The sequence below is a fragment of the Juglans regia genome, chromosome 6, assembly GCF_001411555.2.
Source record: "Juglans regia cultivar Chandler chromosome 6, Walnut 2.0, whole genome shotgun sequence".
NCBI lineage: Eukaryota > Viridiplantae > Streptophyta > Magnoliopsida > Fagales > Juglandaceae > Juglans > Juglans regia.
In genome coordinates, this window is record NC_049906.1 from 11440002 (window position 1) to 11456816 (window position 16815).

The following is a 16815-nucleotide window of genomic DNA, read 5'->3' on the forward strand; positions in this document are numbered from 1 at the left end:
TATGTTCAAATGTGGTGGGGAAATGTCCCTGATTTTGTTGATCAAGTTACTATAAAATTTGCTTTGAGTTTGAATGAAATTCTGTTTATAAAAAAAAATAAAAAATATATATATTATATCCTTAGCTAAAATATGTAATACCTAGCTATTCCCTAATCTAGTCAAATTACCGTATACCAAAGATTAACATAGAGTGCATAATCCATTTGTAATGAACTTTCTTAGTCATAACACATTTGCATAGTGCTAAGAGATAACATCAATAGAATCTAATAAAGATTTGTTCCTCAATTCAATTGCAGTACTCAAATTCAAATTACTACTCAAAACCCCTAGAATAGTAGTCTCCAAATGTTATATCTTTCAATGAGATTCCTCATTTGGTTGAATTCGTGCCTTATTACCTAAAGTTTGGTTTTTTGCTTGTCCTATATTTGTCTTCCTCACCACATTTCGTGTCAGTTGTCCTAAAATCCCCGGCTTGCAATAAAGAAGAAGAGTATATCATATATATATATATATATATATATATATATAGAAAGTAAAAGAGATGACCTTAAACCATTGTAGTTCTCTTTGGATTTGAAAAGCTGCGCCAGCTTGTATATGTCATCAAGCATATTGGAAACTGGTGGCATCCCTGCCATATGTAATATATTGTTCAAGGAGGAATCCTGTTCAAGTGCCATTCTGTTTTTCATATCTATTCCATATATAAGGCTAAAGATTTCTGCTTGGCGGCATAGGACAGCATATGAGAATATATTTCTTGAATTGCCATCACGGATCCATAGAAGCTCTGGATTCGCTCTCAATACATCTTGAACAAACTCAAAAGCCCCCTTCTTGATTGCACGGAAAATAGCTGCATTAACATTACCTTTATGCCTTTTTCCATGGTCTGAAATTACGATTTCTTTGCACATAAGATTCAGAAGTTCACGGGATTGCTTATGGACCAACTTCATTTCATATAAATGCTCGATATCTTTGTCCACAATTGATCAAATGAAACATCAATGCACAGAAAAAAAGGGATAAAAAGGTTAAAGAAATGAGATAAATTTGGCAAATGAAACTTGCATACGTACCCAAGAGTTTAATGAGTTTTGAAAATAGCCAGCGCAACAGGTCTCGAACTACAAAGTAGAAACGAAATTAATCATGTACACACATTAGAAGATTGTTCGAATATATTATTTCTAAAATAATATGAAATTTGCTCATATTCCCATCACGCAGTGTAGGTAAGAAATCCATTTGTGAAACCTTAATTATTTTGTAATTAAATTTATTTGCTTTCATGGTATATTATTGAGAGCAGGCCGTCTCTTCCATTATGCAAGTTAGGCAATTGCCTAAGACCCCTAATGTAAGAAGGCCCCAAAAAAAATATATATATATAATGTAGAATTTTAAAAAAATATATATATATACCCAATAAAAAACTTTAATTAACTCAATGAGAATGAGAATAGAAATAAGATCAAATAGATATTATATCATTATTAGTTTTTAAAGGTATCACATATAATAATTATTTCACCTATTCTTCTTCTAAGAATACACTTCTCTTTTGTCTTTATTAGTTTAATATATAATTAATGTGAAAATTATAAATAGCAAAATTTAATTTTTCAATATTTATAAAAGGTTTTTGTATAATCCTTTGTAGAGGCAAGGGCCCATTTTTTTTCAAATGTATAAGTTGCTTATAGAATTTTATTGACAATAATGATTATAATTGTAAGAGTCTAAAGTACTTGTAAAACTAGATTTGATAAAATTCTCTCTAAATTAAAATTTTCCTAATAAAGATTAACGTCAGTTATTAATTAAAAATTTGGTATAAAATCTTAATCAATAATTTTACTTGACAAAATGATAGCAATTATTTTCAAATAAATATATAATATAAAAATAAAAATAAATTTATTTAATTTTACTTTAGAAGAAAAAAAGAAAAAAATTCTCACTCAGAATTTTAGTCTTAAGCCCCGGAACGTATTGAGCTGGCCTGATTGAGAGACTTTCATCGCGTTGTGTTCCAAATTTGGTATTCTTAAGAAATGATAATTGCTAGAGTATACCGGCCGGTTACCCAGTCCAGAACTGGGCGGGTGAATAGTGCTAAAGTATATATCAAGTTTACTCTCCCTTTAGACTAACCTAAGAATCGGGGAGACAATGCAAAAAGAAGATATCATGAGTACTGTGGGAGAGTAAACTTTCTAGCGCCCTACTAAACGGAACTCTTTTAAATATTAGCTTAACACCACAATAGAGAAATCATGAACCTTTGCAAAATATATATGATCCTTATTGCAAGCGAAAACCTTAACTAGGGAATTAAGAAAGTTTTAACAACTACGCCGTACCTGATGATCTGTTAGTTTTTACTTCATTGCTTTGGCATTCCTCGTCCTCTTGAACTTCAATATTGGTATAACTTGTACCATTTTCCAGTTGAATGTGTATACCTTCAGATAAAATCATGTCGATGAATCACGAATTAATTGGTAATTATCAAAAGCTTAATTAAGCCAAATTATTAATGCATGCTTGCGTACGTCACGTACGTAACAGAAATAGAAGAAGCAGGATTTTAGAAACTTTAGTGAACGTTACTCGAAATATGATCGTGATATTCCGTCTTGCATGCATGCTTGTAATCCTTGTAAGAAATAGTTAAATTCATCGATCATAGCTAGCTGTGCTCATAATACTGGAACAACTTGATAAAAGAGGGAAAAGAAAGTACTGTAACAGAAAGGAGATCGAGTGAGCGTATACTAACAAGAGTAGATCCATTTTTTCCAAAACACGAGCGGCTTTCCACTCGGGAATGAAGTTGGCATAGAAGCCAACGCGAATATAGGGCTGTAGCGGCCTGATCTGTCTGGAGTAAGCGCCAAATCTGGATATTTTTTTATTAAGTCCAAAGCAATATCTGTACGTGGTACATAAAACAATATTAAAAAAACCCAGATAGAATTATATCGTAACGGAGATGATATATAAATATGGTGCTGCTATTCAGTTACATTAATGTTTTGCTTCTTCAAAGTTGCCGGTATTAGTGCATAATTTGTATTTTTTTTTCTTTTAAATATTTTTTAAACATCAATATTAAACATATAAAAAAATAAAAAAATTTATTAATAATCATTTTCTTAATTATTAAAAATTATTAAAAAAAAATACACGAGCGGTTAAAATAAGAGGATAAATACTAGAGGAGCATTTAATATTTTCACACGCGCGCGCGTATATTATATATATATATATAGACGGAGATCAAATTGTTGGTACGTACGTACGTACCTAAAGCTCTGACATTATATATAGCTTGGGTACAGAGTGTTGAACCGCTATTGCCCTTTTCTGGACTTAGATCTTCCGGCGGAGTGAGAGAATACAAATAGCGAGCCATTTTTACATGTCCATATGAAATAGCATTAACAACTGGAAGGGTTTTGCGCCCATATCCGACTTTTCCTATGCTGACCAACTTCTTGTTCTTTCTAAGCATGATCTTCGCCATCTTGTATTGTCCAGTATATGTTGTCTTCATTAGAGCTGTGTTACCGTTGTGGTCTTGTACTTCCAAGTCATCATTCGACATTTGCTTCACCAACGCTTTCACTATATGGACATGTCCCGCCTCAACAGACACGTGAAGAGCGGTCATGCCCGTAGTAGTATTAATTATTGGGGTCTTTGAATTGGGTTGGAGCTTAAGGAATTCTTTTGCAAAATTCCAATCACCACTTTGCAAAGCCTTGCATAGTACTTCCGCATAACAACTTTTCATTTGAGTGTCTCCTAATTGTTAGAGAACAATTATATATGTTATAGGGGAGAACCATTAACCCTTTAATCGATATAAACATATTGAGATATAGGTGTGTGAGACATCTAATTAGAATAAAGCTCTTATATTCTCTCACTTGACCCAATATACATGCACTCATAAAACAATATTTTCTTTTACAAATAAAATTATATGGATTTATTACGAGAGAATAACGTACCCATATTCATGTGCACGTTCGATTTCAAAAGACCTTCCTAGCCCAAAATACATATATGGTAAGAGTTCCTTCTTATCAATGTTACATTAGCTACCAGTGAGTCTATACGGTCCTTACTTTGTTATATAACCAACAAAATTATTGTCATATATTACAACACTTGTAACTTCATTTAACGTGGTCTTTAATAGGGATTACTCAGGCTAATGATATAATGCCTGGGGTTGAAATTCATGTCTATTTCAAACATTATCATGTCATCATTCATCCACACCATTCAATATACAATATATATAATATAAATACAAGAAAACATAAACAAGCATAATAGATAATATCCTCAAGGGTCCAACAAAATGTTTAGTATATATATATGTTTTGGATGTGGAATGATTGTAAACTGTGGACTAGTGTTTTAAAAGTCTGGGATTATATATGAATGTGGATTATGAGTAACCTATAGGGTACGTTGTTGATACACCACGGCGTTCAGCTAGAGGACTCAAACCAAATCCCAAATATTTGGGAGGAGGTTAGACGGACAAGATCGACGCAAGCGGATGTAGTGCGCGTAGTGCGCGGGACGTAATGCGCGGGACGTAGCGTTCGTCGCGGGACGTAGTGCAGGGAAACGACGTGCATATGTGCATGGACTGGGTCATAGCCGTTAGAGACATTTCGGCTCTATGTTATCTTCTGTTTTATCTTCTGTTTTATGATTAATTGCTGCTGCATTTTATTCAGTTAATACGTGAGTCATTTCCCTTTGTTAGGCATCGGCTACTGGTAGTGGCTTAGGTTGTTCCTCTGTTTCCGCAAGTTCTGTTTTAGTGTTCTGTTTCAGTGTGTAAGCATGGTCTGCTATTTAAGCAGCCGTAAGTTATCAATGAAGGGGCAGAAAAATTATTCCAGTAAAGGTGGTACATCCTCACCCGAAGAGGACAATTCTTGAGTATTGTATTTTAAGTTATCAAGGGACCTATCATTGGCCTCAGAGCCAGGTTTACTATGAGAACCAACAAGGAGCGTATTGAGCACTTGGAGTATGGATTGGGCGCTGTGCAAGAGGGTTTACAGAGAATAGAGGAAACCCTCAATCGACTTTCCAATGTATTGCTCACTAACCCGGATACCTCAAACCCGGGCAATCACCACCACGAAAACCCAGATGGCGGACGGATGATCGTCTCGTCCAAATCAGCCAAGCTAGAGTTTCCACACTTCTCTGGAGACGATCCAACGGAGTGGTTCAATCGGGTGGAACAATTATTTGAATATCAGAATACGGCATAGAACCAAAAAGTCCCCATGGCTGCGTACCACCTTGAAGGGGAAGCCAACCAATGGTGGCAATGGCTTCGCAGGACGTTACGTGAAGAAGGAAATGTGATCTCTTGGGAAAAATTCGAACAGGAATTATGGGCTCGCTTCGGGCCATCGGGATGCAAAGACTTTGATGAAGCTCTCTCACGGATCAGGCAAACGGGAACATTGCGAGACTATCAACGTGAGTTTGAGAAGCTAGGCAATAAGGTACGTGGATGGACGCAAAAAGCTTTAATAGGGACATTCATGGGGGGCTTGAAGGCGGAGATTTCTGATGGGATAAGGATGTTTAAGCCGCAATCCCTCAAGGAGGCCATTAATTTGGCACGAATGCGGGACGAACAGCTTGCACGCCAGCAACTGTTTGTGCGATCACCACTCACAAGAGCTCCGCTAGTCTTTCCACCAACCACGCGTGTAGCCCTGCTAATCCTGCAATTCCAATCCGACGTTTAACATGGGAAGAAATGCAAAAGAGAAGAGCTCAAGGTCTCTGTTTCAATTGCAATCAACGCTTCACCGCTGGGCATAAATGTCAAAAACCACAGTTACTGCTCTTGGAGGGGCATACGGATAATGTCATATGCGAAGATATTACTGATCAGCAAACATTGGAGGAAGACCAAGGTGGAGAAACAAGGGAAGTACAAGAACCTGAACAAGAACCCGAGATCACGTTGCATGCTTTAACAGGGTGGTCAGGTCCCAAAACCATGCGCATAACAGCGAGAATGGGTCCTCACGAAGTGGTGGTTCTGGTGGACAGCGGCTCGACGCACAACTTCATCAGTGAGCGTTAGGCGAACATGCTCAAATTGCCAGTAGTACCCACGGAAGCATTTTCTGTCCGGGTGGCCAATGGAGAAAAATTAAAATGCCGAGGGCGTTACGATCAGGTACAAGTGGAGCTGCAGGGTACCGAGTTTTATCTCACCCTTTTTTCTCTGCCATTAACAGGTTTAGATCTTGTACTTGGTGTGCAATGGCTTGAAATGCTCGGATCAGTGGTCTGTGACTGGAGGAAATTGACCATGGACTTTACTTGGCAAAACCAAGACCGAAGATTGCAAGGTGTAGACGTGCGAGCAATCCAGGAGGCAACACCGACTGAAATATCGAAAGAGCTCCGCCAAGGCCATGCTCTATTTGCGATATACATTCAGCCAACTTTGAGCAAAGCCTCACCTGCTGCGTCAGTTGATGTTAAGCAACAAGAAATGCAGAGGATCCTTAAAGACTATGAGGACGTATTCCATGAGCCCTCAAGTCTGCCACCAGTGCGCGAGGTTGAGCATTGCATTACGCTCAAGGAAGGGACCGAGCCAATCAATGTAAGACCGTATCGATATGCACATTTTCAGAAGGAGGAAATCGAAAAACAAGTATAGGAGATGCTGAATTCCGGCCTTATTCGTCCAAGTACCAGTCCGTTCTCGTCACCCGTATTATTGGTAAAGAAAAAAGATGGTAGTTGGCGATTTTGCACGGACTACCGCGCACTCAATACCGCCACCATCAAGGATCGATTTCCCATTCCGACGGTAGACGACATGTTAGACGAATTACATGGCGCTTCATACTTTACCAAGCTCGATCTAAGGGCCGGATATCACCAAGTAAGAGTAAATCCTTCCGACATTCTCAAAACTGCATTTCGTACTCACAACGGTCATTATGAATATTTAGTAATGCCGTTTGGTCTATGTAATGCACCCTCTACGTTCCAAGCCATTATGAACTCTATATTTCGACCTTATCTTCGAAAGTTTATTTTAGTCTTCTTCGATGATATTCTCATATATAGCTCTACTTGGGAAAAGCATGTGACGCATGTTAAACAATCCTTGGAGATTTTGAGGCAACAACAATTTTTTGCTAAGGCTAGCAAATGTGTATTCGGCCAACAGGAGCTAGAGTATTTGGGACACATTGTTACGCCTCAAGGAGTGAAGGTCGATAATCAGAAAATTGCTGCCATGGTAGCATGGCCTACACCAACTAATATTTATGAATTGCGTGGGTTTTTAGGCTTGACAGGATATTACAGAAAATTTGTTCGAAGCTATGGCATCATCGCTCGACCCCTCACCAACCTCCTCAAGAAAGGGCAGTATGTATGGAGCGAGGAAGCCGAAGGAGCCTTCGTCACTCTTAAACGAGCGATGACTACCACCCCTGTTTTGGCCATGCCAAATTTTAATGAGCCCTTCACTATAGAAACGGACGCTGCAGGGGAAGGAATAGGCACAGTCTTAACTCAACAAGGCAAACCCATTGCCTTCATGAGCCGTGCACTGGGAGTTACAAAAAAATCATGGTCCACCTACGCCAAAGAAATGCTTGCTATTGTGGAGGCGATACGCACATGGCGACCATATTTATTGGGGAGGAAGTTCTTCATCCAAACCGACCAACGCAGCTTAAAGTATTTTCTGGAACAACGTTTGGCAACACCAGAGCAGCAAAAATGGGTAGCCAAATTACTAGGCTACGAGTATGAAATCACCTATTGCCCAGGTCGTGAAAATTCTGCTGCGGACGCCCTTTCACGCAAGCCCAACAGTCCAGTCCTCAACCACATCCATTTACCCACCGTAACTATATGGGATGAAATTCGGAAGGCATACGAAGGAGACCCATACATCCAGGCAATCACGCAAGTGACCAAGAGTCAAAACGAAGGACCCTATACACAACGTCAGGGGTTATTTTTCTTCAAAGGCAGGGTACTCATTCCTTCCCAAGGAGAATTACGGAAGCAGTTGTTACACGAGGCTCACGACACAAAGATCGGAGGGCATTCAGGCGTATTGCGGACTTTCAAACGCTTGGCAAATCAATTTTATTGGCCGAAAATGTATCAAGCTGTAACCGAATATGTTAAGCACTGTGCAGTATGCCAGAGGATGAAATCAGAGACACTCTCACCTGCGGGACTTCTCCAACTGTTGCCCATTCCTTGCCAAGTTTGTGATGATATCACTCTTGACTTCATTGAAGGATTACCCACGTCCAACGGCAAAGATACTATACTGGTGGTAGTGGACAGGTTAAGCAAAGCTGCACACTTCCTAACTTTAGCTCATCCATTTACTGCTAAAGGTGTGGCTGAAAAATTTGTGGAAGGAGTTATCAAGCTGCATGGCTTGCCAAAATCTATCATTAGTGATCGTGACCCGGTTTTCATTAGCAGGTTTTGGCAAGAATTTTTTCAAATGTCAGGCACAAAATTACAGCTTAGCTCCGCTTATCATCCGCAAACCGACGGACAAACGGAAGTCGTTAACCGCTGTGTAGAGCAATATCTTAGGTGCTTTGTGCATCAATGGCCGCGCAAATGGAGTGCCTATCTTCCTTGGGCTGAGTTATGGTATAATACAACGTATCATGCCTCAACAGGGATGACGCCGTTTCAAGCTTTATACGGACGGCCACCTCCCACAATTCCACTTTATCCTACTGGTCAATCTTCCATCCACGAAATAGATGAGCAGCTGAAAAACAGAGATGAGTTATTACGGCAACTCAAAGCTCATCTAGCAGCCTCCATCAATCGTATGAAACAAACCGCTGATCAAAAGAGGAGGGATGTCACTTTTGAAGTCGGTGACATGGTATTCTTGAAGCTGCATCCCTATCGGCAACAGACAGTTTTTAAACGTGCCCACCAAAAGCTTGCCAGTAAGTTTTATGGGCCGTATCGGGTGCTAAAAAAAATAGGAGCAGTTGCTTACAAGCTGCAGTTGCCAGCCGAAGCCCGCATTCATCCAGTTTTTCACATTTCCCTCTTAAAGAAATTTCTGGGAGAACATACACCGCCATCTACTGAGTTACCGCCTATAGATGATGAAGGAACAATCATACTTGAGCCGCAACGCATCCTGGATACCCGCTGGGTCAAACAAGGCAAAAAGTTTGAAGAAGAACACTTGGTTCAATGGAAAAACTTGCCAGCTGAAGAGGCCACGTGGGAGAGGCCTCAATCATTGATGGAGCAATTTCCAAATGTGGACCTTGCGGACAAGCGTCCACCCAGTGGGGGAAGTATTGATACACCACGGCGTTCAGCTAGAGGACTCAAACCAAATCCCAAATATTTGGGAGGAGGTTAGACGGACAAGATCGACGCAAGCGGACGTAGTGCGCGTAGTGCGCGGGACGTAATGCGCATGACGTAGCGTTCGTCGCAGGACGTAGTGCAGGGAAACGACGTGCATACGTGCATGGACTGGGTCATAGCCGTTAGAGACATTTCGGCTCTATGTTATCTTCTGTTTTATCTTCTGTTTTATGATTAATTGCTGCTGCATTTTATTCAGTTAATACGTGAGTCATTTCCCTTTGTTAGGCGTCGGCTACTGGTAGTGGCTTAGGTTGTTCCTCTGTTTCCGCAAGTTCTGTTTTAGTGTTCTGTTTCAGTGTATAAGCATGGTCTGCTATTTAAGCAGCCGTAAGTTATCAATGAAGGGGCAGAAAAATTATTCCAGTAAAGGTGGTACATCCTCACCCGAAGAGGACAATTCTTGAGTATTGTATTTTAAGTTATCAAGGGACCTATCAGTTGTGCTTGAGGCTCCAAGCGGACTAAATTAGATTGGGTTGCATATGAGCCCATGGATATTTGTTCTTTATGAGTTTTGGATCAGATTAATGTTGGTATGAGTTATTAGCACGTTAGTGACAATTTTGGTCTCGGTTTTAATTCTACTACTTTTTTGTTACAAGGCTTAGATCATAGTTCACTGCAAAAGTCGGGTAAGTGGTGCTAGCTCCTATGCACTTTTTGTTATGAAAACAACTTTCATTATTTTCTACACTACTCTATGCATATAAACAATGGATTGTAATATTTTATCATGACTGGTGTAGACAGAGCATTTGTAGCACTCTGTTTATTTATTGCATAAAATGTGAATGAGTTCTGAAATCTTTACGTGATAATATTAAATTATCTATTTCAATGAACTGTTCTATTATTGTATCTAAAAACCATATAGCATATTATTCTACTTTTGCATTTGTTATAACCTTACCACGGGGGTAAATTTTGGCCTCTACTATTATGTTGGTACCAACATCTCTCTTTCTATTTCTAAGTGTACCTACTTAATTTGGAGACAAAGTGATTTTCAATGTTGGTCTTTCTTGTGTGCACACTCAACATGCCTAGTTTGAAAGGGAGAGATTTCACTTGGAGGGGCTTTCACAAGCCAATCTTTGAGGACCTCCTCAAGCATGTCTTGGAGGCTTCCAGCCAAACTCGATGGTCCCATATGTCACATTCACCTAGATTAATCGTACATGCCTCCATGGCTTATGCTTCTATTTTAAATATTGTTTTTGAAATAGAAGATATATGTTTGTGTGAGTGAGTTATTGCAAAATTCATGTAGTGACATATTGTATTTTATATCTTGACCTTGTTTAAAATTGTGTAAATAACAAAGAAAATTTCTTTATGCTTTTAGTTCCGTTAATATATAGTAGACTACTATGTACGTCACTTGTAACCAGAAAAATGCTCCTAAAAGGTAATCCCAAAATCTTGTTTTTATAGTACTGTTTAATCAAATTTTCCATGACTTTCTACACAACATAAGAGAAAAGAGAAAGGAATTTCATATTTGAGAGCTGTACATTCCCTATTAGTGTATACGCCGGCTCGGAACCCGTCTCTCTCGAACCCGTCTCTGCGCTTGTTACAGCTTTGTCTCGAGGGCTTGAGGGGGTGGGAGCTCCAGCTCCTTCCCCCTCTCCCCACCTCTCCCCACCTCCGTCAGCTCTGTGCACACAGCCGCTCCGTTTTTGTGTTTTTTTTTTGTTTTGTAGGCAAAATAAGGGGGAACAGCGGCTCTGGTCTTTCCGGCGACAATAGATCAGCACGCGCCTCTCCATGGTGTTGCCCATCCGCCGATCTTCAAGTCTACCGAAGGCGATGCCATCCGGAGTGGCGAGTTGCTCGCACGCGAGGCCAAAAATCTCGGAGGCGTTCGGCGAGTGGCCTTCTCGCGACGCCGAGAGGCCCTCTACCGTCGCCACGCGCGGCGCCGCTGGGGTCTGTGAGTCCGGATCTTCCAAGATCGGTCGGTGGTTTTCTCCCAGGGTGGCGCGTGTTCTGCACGCGCCTCCGCAGCCGTTCGGAGCTTTTTCTTGTGCTTATGGTTTTAGTTGTGTTTTATTGTATTTTCTTGTGTTCTGTTTAATAAAAAAAAAAAAAAATCAAAAAATTTAGTCCCCGCAGACTGTGGTCCGCTGGCGGTGTGTTCCCATTTCCGCTCTGGTGGTGTATGGGGTTGTGCACCCTACCTCGTGTAGTCGGGGTATGGGTTTTGTTTACCCTGTCGGGGACAGAGATGTGTACGACGAATCTCTTAGACTTCGGTCTTTAGAGTTTCTGTCGTCTGGGCTAGACCATGTCAGCCACGAAAGTGTGCTGAGGAGCTATTAACGTTTGTAACTGACTTTTTAAGTCAAAGTTGTATGTCCTTTTTTATAAATGGAATGTGATCCTTTATTATCAAAAAAAAAAAAAAAAAGAGAAAAGAGAAAGAAGAAAACATATGTTTCAATGGGCATGTCATCATTTTGTCTTCTTGGTCCCTAATTATAATCTTATGTTTTTTTTTTTTTTGACAATAATCTTAATATTGTTTGATTTGAGAGATGAGAGAGAGAGAGAGAGAGATCGAGACCTGGATTGTTTGAGGAGCTTCCTACTTCAACCTTTTGATCAGGTGTAGTCGTTGATCTATCCCCATGAATACCACTAGATGAGATATTCGATGAGTTTCCCTTCTCAGCCATTGGGTTAACTCCTTTCGATGGTGGTTGGTTCATTAATTTATACAAACTATCCCAAACATCTTTGGCAGAACTGATAGGATTGATCTGAGATAGTATTTCCACCGAACATGAAATTTGAATCGCATGCAAAGCTGCAGCATTCTTCTTCATCCAAGCTTTGAATTCCACTGCACAATCTTCTGATTCTGAAGGTTTTGTGGTAGTTTCAAAAATATCCCAAAGATCTTGAGCCAAGAAATAGTTTTTAATACAAGCACTCCAAGTCGCATAATTGTCATTTCTAAGAACCTCAGGAACAATTGTGCTTGAGATCATATTTGTCGCCATGTTCAATCTGTCGAAATCAAGAAGTAATTAGATATTCAAACTTGAAACATATAGACACATCATGACATGTATTTCAATTTCCTATTATGTATATAAATAAGTAAATTTATCTCTTCCCATTAACTCCAGTCTTTTAGGACAAGTGTTTTCATATAGTATTTGAACAGAATTCTTGAATTCAAACCATGACCTTAAAATTTATTCTAATTAAATATTTTATATGTTGGAACTACTTATTGAGGGATAATTTGATCCACACATGAAATAGAGTATTAAGAATATATATTTTTATCACACTACAAGAAAAACGGTCTATTGCAGTGATTTTTTGTCTGCTGCAAATAATATCGCCGCAATAAGCAATTATTCACCAGGTCGGTGCTAATTAATGTTACTGAATGATGACAAAAAATGGTATATAAACACTGTGGCTCTAATCTTCATCTAAGAGAGTGTGTATATCTATTTTGTAAAGAGGACCTACGTGCATATTACTTTAAATAGGACCTCTTCCTTACAAAAGAGGTCTAGGACCTATAAAAGAAGAAGAAAACAAATCCCAAACCCATCTTGGACGGTAATGGAAGGAAATAAGAGAAACATACCGTAAAATTTATGAAAGATTCTTTGATGATATATTTTCGATGTCTAATTCTCAATATAAAATAAAAATTATCGATCGTTTTGAAAGAAATTACTCTACCTATCTTAGTTCATAAAGAAATTTGTGTTTTGTGATTTTGAAAAAACACAATAGGAGTAATTTCAAAATATATCAAATGCCAAAAGGGGTACGTAGGGGCATTCATACATGGGAATTATCAAGGGAATTAATTTATCCCCAATCAATATCATTGATTCTTAATTGAATTTAAGATGAACATATTGAGTGATACTAAAGATAAATATAAGGGTTCTTCACAAAACATATAACAACCCAGTCCAATATTATAAGGAATGGATATGGATAATTTATTTGGGCCTAAATGAGGTTTAATGTGATATATTGGATAAGTCCATAAACAATTCTTTATTAATTTTGAATAGACATTTTAATTAGGTTCACATTCCTGTTAAGGCCGTTAAGTGGATGATTTTGGAATGATATTAATATTTTAAGAAGCCCATTTGAAATTTATTGAATAATTTTGAATAAGCTACGGATCCAAGTTTTATTATAGTTGATTATGAAATTTTATTGAGCCCAATGGTTAGATTACAGCCTATTTAATATTAATAAATCAAATGGGCCCAATTTCATTGGTACTAGACGCAAGAATTTATTTAAAAGCACAAAAGGGGGCAAGTTGGACTCCTTTTGGAATTTAACATCCGCCCATTAGCATCGTTTGGTAACTTACCCATGAAATTATAGGTAAACCTTAGAATTTAGTTGGATCCTTAAAATGACCCAACCCATTTGTTATAACCCAGAATAGAACCCAAGAGAAAATCCTAGAACCTACGAAAGCCGCCTAAAATGGACTCTAACCCTAGGGATGTAAAAGTAGTACATACCAGATTTATTTGATGAAAAAGTGGGAGATTCCTAGACCTATTTTCTTAAATCAATTGAATTTGCTCATTTTATTTATTTCCTAAGATGTATAAACATTCATTTTGAGGATATGTCTTTGTTACATGATTACACATACTTCATGTGATGTATATTATATGTAGTCAATTTATGTTGATCGTGGAAGTAGTTTTCAAGTAAATATGTCAATCCATACCAGGTATTGAACTGAACCTGATGGAGAATCAAAGTGGGCCTAATCATAATGAGTTCTGATTGGGTCTAAATTCTTCATCCATTAACTTGATTTGGCTTTTTTTGAGAGTTTTCAAATTGATTGTGGGTTCAAAGAATTCAATTCCCGCAGGTTTATATCAGGACCATAGTAAGATCAAACAGATTTTAAAAAATATGTTGTCAGTTGAATTCAAAGAACAAATTATAACCCGGACCTGGTACATATTTAGTGCATATATATATATATATATGACGGTAAATAAATTTTATTTAAGAAATAAAATTAATACTAATCAAATCCTAAGTTTGATACCAAAGAACTAATTAAGACACATATAGGATAATTAAGACAGTAATTTTATTTTCCTTAATTTAAAACGGATAGGGACCGGAAAATAATTTTGGTGAATTTAGATGCACTATTTATAACTAACCATTCCAAAAATATTGTAATTATTAGAACTAGATATATAGGTATTTATGAGATTATAAGACAAAAACATAATCATTTTAATAGAAAATAATTATTTTTACAAGAAATAGTTGGCAATAAATAAACAGTTATTGTCTAGACGTATATGCATTAATATGCATGCCTTGAGACAAATCAATTAACCATGCATGCAATTAGTATATATTTGTTATTCTTTTATCGCATGATCACCTTCTTGCAGTACGGATCACTATATATATATCAAATTTATGCCTTAATTCTAGACTTCTAGCAATACGAAATGATGATATATATATATATAGTACGTACGTTAGCATACGATCGAGAAATGAAAGAGCAGTAAACATGCACTAACCTCCCCGGATTCTCCTGCCGATGCCCCCCGCGTTGAGCATTCATAAAGCATGAAGCCTGTCGTCGGTGATACAACCTCCAAAATAAACAGTAAAAACTCCAAACTATTACAAAACCCCACAGACTAAGACAAAATATATAATTCTTCTATTAAATACTAGCTAGTAGCAAAACTTGAACTTTTTCTAGAAACAAATGAGCGATAACCCATTAATTTACCCATGCGCATGATTTATCTAGATCGAGTACTCCACTTAATGCATGTTTGAGATTGTTGCAGATGTTCGGTTGTTGAACCAAACTTAACTCATCTAAAATTAATTATTGATGGGACCCACTATTTCTTCAACTTTCCATAAAAAAGTTAAATTCATCTAAACCTACTTCGTACATTTTAACTTAAAAAGTTCAACTCATCTCAATTTAAAAAAGTAAGACTCATCTTAATGGAACTCACAAAATATTACTATTTACAACTCAAGTCAACTCATATTAATATCTAAATTCAACTCGACTTTGGTGATCAAAATCCATGATATCACTAAGAGAATATATACCTCCATTTTGTGCAACTGATTAAAAAGATTATTGATATGACCAAAATTACAATTATTTTTTGGAGTGTGGTGAATGAGAGTTTGGTTGAGTAAAAATTTAAAAAACCGACTCTATCTCTAACTCCGCATCGGCTCCGCTCCGACTCAGATAAGTCGGAGTCGGAGTTGAGTTGGAGCGGAGCCAGAGTTTTTATAACATATAATAACATATAAAACTAATGTATAATAAAAATAATTTATACAATGATTTCTTTTTTTAATTTTTGTTATATTTTAATAAAATTGAAATTGAAAAACATTTTTTTAAAAAAACTAAAATTTGAAAACCTAAATCTGATTAGTGAGAGTCTAAGATTATCAAATGGGTTAATAAAAAAAAACTCAAATCCGACTTCGCTTGGACTCCGCTTTGACAAATTAGAGTCGGAATTGGATCACGAGTTATGCAAATCGAAATCAAAATCGGACAAAGTCAGAGTCAGAGTTAAAGGTAGGGCACTCTGACTCTAACATTGTCGTTGCTAAGCCTTAAATGAGAGTACTCCTTGTTAATTATTTTAGGAAGGGTGATAAATTTTTGGAGTTCTTGAGTATTTTTGGGTTGTAAATGTACATAAATAAGATTTATAGTATATATGTCTAGCCAATTTTTTTTTTTAAAAAAAAAAAAGAAATTTACAAAAATAATGAAACTTAAAGTTTAAATAAATATATGATCACACTATATTATAAATTTTAAAGAAAAGTACCTGTTAAGGCGGAATCACCCTCGCTATAAGCCTATAGGAAATAAGCAATCAAGAATACAATTGTGCTGAAATGAAACTCTTGAGTCTCCTTTTATAGCCGCAAAGAGGAATGAAAAGAGAGAGGGAGATGGGATGAGGTGTGATGATTTTAGAAGAGTTGAATAAATATTATTTTTTAATATTAGTATTATTTTAAAATTTTAAAAAGTTTATATTATTTGTTATATTTTATATAAAAAATTAAAAAAAATTATATTAATAAAATAAAAATTTTAAAAATCTCTCACTTTATTATTATAATTTTTTTAAATTATTACATAAAATAAAATAAATAATTTAATTTTTTTAAAATTTTAAAATAAAAATAATATTATTAATAATATTTTATTTAAATTTAAAATTTTAATTTTAATTTATCTCATTTTATTTAATCTATAAAAATTAAAAGTATTTATAT

At 36.9% G+C, this 16815-nt stretch overlaps 1 protein-coding gene across 1 annotated transcript; it reads right to left on the minus strand.

Moving 5' to 3' along the window:
* Positions 1 to 363: 363 nt before the first annotated feature.
* On the minus strand, positions 364 to 16405 carry LOC109022059. The gene is made up of 7 exons (XM_035690660.1): positions 16359 to 16405; positions 15054 to 15128; positions 12053 to 12498; positions 2798 to 2950; positions 2379 to 2480; positions 563 to 901; positions 364 to 467 (listed from the first exon to the last, which is right to left on the minus strand). The coding sequence occupies exons 2-7, from the start codon at positions 15095 to 15097 to the stop codon at positions 364 to 366; spliced, it is 1188 nt and encodes a 395-aa protein (XP_035546553.1). The 5' UTR covers positions 15098 to 15128; positions 16359 to 16405.
* Positions 16406 to 16815: the final 410 nt, after the last annotated feature.